The sequence below is a fragment of the Mobula hypostoma genome, chromosome 29 (genome assembly GCF_963921235.1).
Source record: "Mobula hypostoma chromosome 29, sMobHyp1.1, whole genome shotgun sequence".
NCBI lineage: Eukaryota > Metazoa > Chordata > Chondrichthyes > Myliobatiformes > Myliobatidae > Mobula > Mobula hypostoma.
Window position 1 is genome coordinate 21685390 of NC_086125.1, and position 8905 is coordinate 21694294.

General features: G+C 37.6%; 1 protein-coding gene across 2 annotated transcripts in view; it reads left to right on the forward strand.

Annotated features, from left to right (window-relative positions):
* LOC134339311 (A-kinase anchor protein 8-like) overlaps positions 1 to 3422 on the forward strand; it is a 46236-nt gene extending 42814 nt beyond the window's left edge. Inside the window, exon 13 of one of the 2 annotated variants that reach the window (XM_063035704.1) lies at positions 1879 to 3422. In XM_063035704.1, coding sequence (XP_062891774.1) covers positions 1879 to 2385 — 507 coding nt within the window. In that variant the 3' untranslated portion in view covers positions 2386 to 3422. The remainder of the gene's footprint in view (positions 1 to 1878) is intronic. The other variant, XM_063035705.1, reaches the window with a different exon arrangement.
* Positions 3423 to 8905: the final 5483 nt, after the last annotated feature.

Genomic DNA, 8905 nt, shown 5'->3' on the forward strand with positions numbered 1-8905 from the left:
TTTAGTTTTACTGTTTACTGCTCTTTATAGTAAATTTGTTGATATTTAGAAACTTCTCATTTTTGGAAGTATCTTTGTTTTATGGATTGTTTTTGTATGTGCTTAAGGTCTTTGCACAGTACTGTGCTAATGTGCCTTTTGATTCTTCTTACCAAGGTGCATGACCTCGCACTTACCCATATTAAACTGCATTTGCTGGATTTTGTCCAGTCACTTAATGTAAATACATCCTATTACAGAATTACAGTATCCCATCTCAGCATGCCCTTCTACTTATTTTCTTATCATTGGCAAACTTGAAAAGTTTGCATTTTTTCCTTCCTCTTCCAGGTCATTGATGTAAACAAAACACATGAGGGTGAAGAACCAATCTGACTCACTTATTCCAGTTTTTTTCTTTGTGAGAGCCGGTTTCTATCCATGCTAATACTTCCTATAATACTTCGGGCTCTTAATTTATGTACCAACCTTGTACATAACCATCTTGTCAAATGCCTTTTGGAAATTTAAATACACTATATATACAGGTTCCCCTCTCAAATCTCCCCATTACATCAAAGAATTTGTTCAAATTTGTCACAAATGTAATTTAGCTTCCAGAAAACCATGTTGACTAGGTTTGGTTGTATTCAACTTTCCTAATAGCTGCTTCTTTGATTATTGACTCTAGCATTTACCAACAATAGATGTTAAACTCACTGACCTACAGTGCCCTGTCTTTTGTCTTTTTTGAACAAGGGGGTCAAATTGGTTGTTTTCCAATCCTTTGGTGCCCTCTTAGAATTTCTCGGGTTTGGAAAAACTTCGAACAAATGGGTCCACTGCCTTTGTAGCCACTTCTTTTAAGACCCTGGGCTCTAATTGTGATTGGGATCTTTACTGTTATTTTCTATTGTCATAGGGGTAATTGTACTGTATTAAAAGTGAAGCCCTGCAAAAAAAAAATTAACATTCACAAAAGGCTGGAGGCTAGGCATTGATTATAGAAAAGATTATTGTTGACGTTTTGGGCTGAAACCCTTCGGCAGGACTTGGGGTTGCTGAGGAGTAGATTTAAAAGGTCCCTCTGGTGCTCCTCCCTTTTTTCTTCAATGGCTTTCTGTCTCTTTTACCTACCAACTTCCAAGCTCTTTACTTCATCCCCCCCTTCAAGTTTCACCTATCACCTTGTGTTTTTCTCTCCCCTCCCCCCACCTTTAAAATCTATTCCTCAGCCTTTTCTCCCCCCCAATCCTGCCAAAGGGTTTCGGCCTGAAACGCCTGGCCTGCTGAGTTCCTCCAGCATTTTGTGTGTGTTGCTTGGATTTCCAGCATCTGCAGGCTTTCTCATTTGTGAAAAAATATTAACATATCTGCCTTTGTTTCCTATTCTTTAGAGATACCACACTTACTGTAGCTGCCAGCTTCCTGTCTTTATAGCCATAGAAGGTCTTAGTTGGTTTTGATGTTACATGTAAGCTTTCTCTTGAAGAGTAGGTTCATTAGGCTTAACATTTCGAACAGTATAGGCCCTTCACCCCATGTTCTGTTTTGGGTTTTATACTTCTATCAGGATTTTAAGTTTGTTTGGTTATCTAAATGCACTTTAAAACTTGCCCTAAAGAATAAGGAATGCAAAGGAACTCTTGAGTAAATTCCACTTTTTGTTTACGATTTGATAGTTGTGTTTATTGGGGGAATCTGATGACCATTTAAATTTAATCTAAATTTTTTTTGGAAATTGGTCAGTGTTTTTAGTAAGTGGGATTGTGTACGTTTTGGGGTTTTGGATTTTGTGATCTGGTCTCACTGGAGTATTGATTATCTGGCTATTTTGATTACGTGGGGAAAGATATTTTTGGGGTAATGTTATTCTAATTAAATGTTCTCCTTTTGCAGGGTGAAAACCCCTTCACTGATGACCCAGACAAAGATGAGGAAGATGCTGCTGATGAGTCTGCTGAGTGCGACACCTTGAAAGATCCTTCCATGGATGTTGAGGGCAAAGACGGGGAAAATGAAGAAGCAGAGGATGATGCAGTTAGAATAAAGGAGGATATGGAAGATCCTTATGAAGAAAATGTTGGGGAGATGGTGGGAGAGGAGTCTGAAGGAGTGGAAGGGGCTGGGGAGGGAGCTCTGGATTGGGGTTTGGGGGAGGAATCAGCACTAGGCATTGATAAGGTGGAGACGGGTGAAACGGGTGTTGAAGGGGCTGGATGGCAGACAGAAATGGAAGGCACCAGGGGAGAGGTTGAGGCAGTGGAAGGGGTTGAGGGAGAGACTGTACAGGCAGAGGAAGACACAGTGGGAGAAGCAGACAGTGGTGCAGAAGAGAAGGAGGAGGAATTGACAGCTGAAGAAGAAGATGAGATGTTGAAGGGAGAAGAGGAGCAATTGGAATAAATTTTAGGTTGATTTCTGCAGACATGCAGATACAATTCTATCCCATACCAGCTATTGAGGTTTATACTAGTTTAAGAATTTGTGTTTTTAACTTGCCAGTAGATTTGTGTTCACTTGCTGTATTGCAGTTTCATCCCACACGGCTGATACAAAGTCCAGTTTTCTCTCAGATCTGATGTGATTTTTTAAAAATAAACTTGGTTTATGTAATGTATTTAATATGCTATTCAATTGACCCTAACTTTTCTTTGAGGACTGGCATGAAGTTTTGTTTGCAGTAATCCAAGCTTAAGTGATCTGTAATTTGTAAGATCTGGCTGTCTTGATTACAAGCTACGCAACTAAGAATTATTTCCATTTGGTCCATTAGAACAGTTGCATAGCTAAGATGCTGGTTTAAAAATTTCTCATTTGGTTTGTGTACAGATGAGTTGTAAATATGCAGCAGAATTTGGGTAACTGGATTATTTTGTTGTATTAATTAGCTTCCGCATGAAGGGTGGTAAATGGCACTTTGAGCATGTTGCTTTGTTTTAGATCTGTAAATGCAAATATGATTATTGTGAAATTCATCTGGATTGCTTTGGGACTATACTGCATTCCTGCAAAGTGTGGACTTCCTTCTGAAGTTCAAATGATATTCAACATGAAAACAGTAAACTTTCCTGGTGAGTCTGATAAGCCTGACTTGATTTTATTGCATTTGCACCTTCTGTTTTCAAACCAAATGCAGATATATTTACCAATGAACTGTAGTGCTAGGTGATTCAAGTACACTCAGTATTGAATAAATTTAAATCAAAACCAGAGATAGCATAGCTCAATAGGAATGTGTAGTTTAGCATTGCGTAATTTGCAGAAAGTAGATCCATTTCTTCTCTCCTCCTCCCCCCCCCCACCCCACCACCTTCCTTTTGCTTTTCTATGCTATAGCTTTATTTAGGCTATTTAAATGTACTTTGTTTTCAATTTTATACAGAACTGTATATGTTTGTAGAACTGTCAATTAAAACTTCCAATGCATCCTCAGTGTCTTGGTTCTTAAATATCACCTTGTCCTAACCACTAGTCTGTATCTATTGGACCATTGCAGGAGTGAGATTTTATTGGGAATATTGCCCTTGACAGCCAAGATAAACCTGTTTATCTTGTCCCTCCAGTTGCAATTGCCATTTCAATGTCTTGAGAGTATCTTGTGGTAATGATAATGCAGGAATACTTGTATTGAACAAAGACTTGGCTCATTGATTTTGGAGGAATATCTAGTAGGAATTATGAAGTGTCCAATTGTACCTGAGAATTAAGAGGCGCATTGGTAATGTGGAAAAGTGAAAGCCATTTAGGAGTGCAATGGAAGTTCTACCACTAGGGGATAAATGTGATCATAGCTTTGCGTCGGGTGGTCACCGACTCAGCCTTGTATGCAGGCAAAATTATTATTATGGCAAAAAAAAACCTATCTCCTTTCAGGGCAGCAAGGAATCTCTAAAAGACTTCAAGCATATTACTTGTATGAAATTTAGACATTAAGTTACGTTAAATATCTTTAGTTTAAAGTTTTTCAATCTTCACTTGCAGAAAACTGAAACCATTAGGAAAGCAGTTGCTAATTCTTCAGGGGTAAGGTTAGAGACTGCAGCATGGTTTGCCCTAGTGTTTTCAACGAAGGTAGTGGTTTTATTTTAGTTGAAGTTGTGCACAGTAGTTTAAACTGCCAATACAAAGTACTTTATTGCAAGTTTTCCCTTACGATCTGTGCACAGGTGTGAACATATTAAATTTACCAATATATAAACAGTTTTTAATTTTCATACATTTTGTTTATTTGGAGTAAATGATACACAACCTTCAGTAACGTACAGCAGTAACAGTTTATAGCTCTGAGGCACCAGCTTCCAGTTTGGTTTATTTAACCTTCAACAGTTTTAGAACACAAGTTAGTGTGGAAAGTTGAGTTAAAATGTGTTGTACACATCTTCCTTGGAAGCTTTACCATATACTAAATTTATAAATGACTCAATTACAAATCAGTAAATACAGCCCTATACAGCTGTGTGCGCAATCAAGTTTACATATTTAAAAAAAATTATAAAATGCAGTGTCTACCTAATTACAAATGTGTTCCACTGACCCCAGCAACAGAACCTGAACAGTGAAGGAAAGGAATAAGCAGCAGTAGAGACTAAAGGTTACATTTTTCAAAAAATGTGTCAAACCTGAGCACAAAATCTTCACTGTAGCTATTGAACCATGGATTGGATAGTGCTTTAAAACCATGAACAACAGTCTTTATTCTTACATTTATTAATCTCTACTGGTCCTCATTGGGTATAAAGTGAAAATGCCAGTTGAGATTGTGCCCTGCAGTATTTATATACTGAGTTTTCTGTTTAATCTATTGCCCAGTTTAAATAGTGGCTACCAAATACTTACAAGAAATGCAGGGTAATACTGAATGAAAACTCAGCTGTGAATGCTAATGCAAGTCCTGTCTACTGTATAGCATATTCCACTTTGAAGAATGGAAGCTTCTGTGCTTGAAAGTGGCTAAAGTTTGATGTCTTCCCATTTAAAAAAAGCTTTTACCTCCCTGGATCTCAAATTAGGTGTCTCTGTTAGGAATGTTAACTACCAAAAGCAAGGGGAACAATCCTACAGCCCCACATGTTTAACAGGCAAAAACATCAATACCTACCATTAATATTACAGGAACATCTTGAAATACTATGCCACAAGTATTGCATGGAGCATGTTTTCTATCTGCTTCATTTACTTTAGGGTTATGCCCCATACATCTTCCTAACGAGCCTAACTACTCATTAATATTTTATTCACCACATCCCAGTACAAACTAGGTCAAATACTGCAGCTGATGTCTTACAATCTCAACATGAACATCAGGTTAATGTGTGACATCTATATTTATTAATGTTTCTGTAGTGGATCCTGGCCTTCAAATAAAAAATAATGTCCAATTCTTTGTCATTCTGGAGCTGGCATCAGTGAAACACTTTAAGACATGAATTAAAATTCCAAGTGTAAAAGTGACTTCTTAAACCTACAAAATACATCTATACAAAAGCAGAATGACAGCTTGTTTATAGTACTGTAGGTGGGGGGAAGGAGTGAGGAAAAATCAATAGAGGAATGGACTGAGTATCATCACACCTCCAGAAAAGCTTTAAAACCAGGATCTCTAACCAAGAAAAATAAATATTTAAATTAACCACAGGATGCATTACATTGATATGAATTAAGAGTTGAACTGTACAAAATAATGGAAAGACACTGGCCAGACAGCATCTGTAAGAAATCTTACAGCGTGTACTTCCAGGATTTTTCCAGATCTCCAACACTTGTTACAAGATATCTCCCCCCCCCGCCCCCAATGAAAGGAAATACAGAAAGAGAACCAAGTCACAGTTAATGCATTTATCTCCACCTTCCCTAACCCACCTCCCACCAGTTCCTCAGGGTTTTCCTAACCTCAGGCTTTCAAGAGTTGAGAATGCAATTTCTGTTCACTTGGGTTATCTTTTGATGCTGCAAGCCAGGCAGAACATGCTGGCTCATATTACAATTTCATAGTTTTTTTTAGTGACCCCAGCTGTGAGTGAAAAGCCGTTCTTTGAAGCCAGATATTTTGGGGACCAATATCAGAGACTACTCTTATAAGTAATACCCAGCATGCAAAGTTTTAAAATTATTTTTAAATAAACATTATTCCAATTTGAGTCCACAAGGTCTGAAAATGTATAACCACTGTACAAAAACCGTTCATTGGTGCTGCAATTTCAATAGTAAAACAGCTGCACAGCAAGTTGCAGGTTAATCATCTTGGCTAAGTTTACCATAACACACCCAGCTATACACCCTGAACAAGCAGCATTATTTCAATGGTGGGAACTGGTTTGCTATGGAGTTTGACATACCAGTCCTGACCTCACATCCCATATGAACATTATTGCACTGTTCTCAAGAAGAATATACCAATATTGGGTTACCATGCAGATCAACTGGGAGAAAAACTCAGCTTCAAAAGCTGCAATTTTTTTGTAAGGATTGCCTACTGATCTTAAGCAGTCCTTTTTGGCCTCATTAGCAGTTTCTGCTAAGAATCTGAAATTACCAAAGCAGCAAGGGTACTAGAAAAACTGGAAAGGAGCCAGACTTGGGTTTTGTACAGCAAGAACAATGCTCAAACAAACTGTTGTCAAAGAGTCACAGCTGTGTATTTGGACATCCCAAGGATCATAAATATTTTCTTGTGGACAACTGAAAGATTCATCACATCTGTTCCAGATAATATTCATCTATTATAGGATCAAGTGTCCTAGCCATATTTTGTGTGGAAGACGTCTTAATTATGGTCAAGTTGAGGGAAAACAAGTAATGTCCAATGAATTTACACATCTCTTGCTCATAACTACATAACTCAACAGGAGGAATGGAATAGAACCTATATTATTCAAACATCTGGGAGGGGGGAGGTTTCTAACAATATCTCTATGCATCTGGTTTTCCCACTGTCCAGCAACCACCAAGGTTTGAAAATTTTAAATCTGTTTAGGGGTGTCAGTAAGTTAGTGAGACACAGGACACTTGAATGCCAAAATTAATCCTGTCATCATACAAATGTGATCACAAGCAAGAAGCCTAGGTGGCTTACTTCTCTAAGGTAGGTCAGCTGCTGTATATCAAAGCCCAAAGATGTATTCTGAGCAAGGTCAACACATTCAGTAGGGATTAGGAAATAAAAAAATAAGGTTTTTCCAATCCTAGTAACTTCCAGCCTATAAGAATTGGCGATTTACCCACCAGGGCAGCTGAAGCAGCAATCTGGGACATGGCATATGATTTACCAAGCTTATCAAAAATCATGGTAAATTCCAATTTGAAAACTAATCAGAACTACTGCCAGATTACAAGCTGTTCACCCAGACTACCAAGATGCACTGCTGGATTGTTGGGTACACGTCTGGATTCCTACTCTGTATTTCTCAGCTTGTGCACGAGACCGTCCTTGGTGCATTTAAAGTGGAACAGTTTTACAGAACAACAGTTCCATAAGTAAATTTTGAGTCAGGCAATTCACATTTTGAAAGGGTACAAAACATTGAGCTGATCATGATCATTTCCAATCTACATAGCTCTACCATTTGGTTGTCAACTGCCTGGCAGCCAAACACCATGTACTTCATCCCCACCTTTAAAACAATACTAAATAGCAACTAAAACTGGGCTTCAATCCGTGTGATTAAGACAAAATATACATTGCTGTTGAACTTATTACTGAAAGATTAAATGTTAAAATTCTTGTATTAATTTTTAAATTATCTTTTCAGAGTGGTTTCATGAAATTTAATAAAAATTACTCAATTAATGAGAATACCTATTATAAATTCAGAAGCACAGTGGATTCCGGTTAATCAGTCATTTTTGAAACAACTCAAAAGAAAAATTACTAACTTGAGAAAATATCTGGGATTCCCTTTGTTTATTTGGGATACTATGGCACTTTTTGGGACAGGAGACTTGCTGAACAGTTTCTAACTAGAGTCAAGTCGCATGAACTTGTATGGCCATTAGACACCACTGCAGATCAGATTTTAAATCGCATCAGTTACATTTGTTAGTGCTCAAAAAGCAGTAATTTTTGTCACTGAAAGTTGGCAAGAAATAAGCAGTAAGACAATTTGGAAATATTTTGCTCACCCCGATTTCAAGCATTTGGGCTTCGAGATACCAGAAACAGCCGGGAGCAAAAGTAAAACAATTTCACTACTTAAACAAGTTAGGAATTGCAAATGTATTGAACAATTATCTGAAATGTTATAATGAAAATGAAGATTTGGGGGACAAAATTGTACAAAGGCAGTCCATTATCTGCACTAGGTGTTTGCGCTGATTTTGTTTACAGTCAATTGAACACAGCAGCTGAATTCCTTCATCATTAACTATTAGGAATTAGTACACAGTGTGATAGTAGAGGTATTGGTAGTGTTCTAATTTGTTCTGCATTTGATTTAAATACATAAATTGTTACTCAGTTAAACAGTAGTTTGTCTTTTTTTATACCTTTTAACTATTTCTATGGAACTTGATTGGGGCAGGCGCTTAATTGGGCCAAAATGTACTGATCCCGACGCATCCCAATTAACTGAAATCCACTGTATTTGCAAAATCCACGGCAGAGTACCTCACTGGGCTCCATAGCATGTATAACAGAATCTTCTGTGCCTATTACTTAGTGCAACTCGCAATCATATTCCTGCTATATGTGATGTAGGAGTCAAAAAGATGGAATGAAATAAAACCAGAATACCACTCATTTGCAAGGATATTTAAACTGCAAAGACAGAATACACACATTGTTTCTGTCAGCAGATGGATAAGACAGTAAAACTGATGATACAGACGATGATGGCTTCATTCCACATCCTCAGCATTCTAGGGTATTAACAAAAGGGAAATTAAAACTGTGAAGCTACAAGCTGCACAAAATTCAAATTCATTTTTA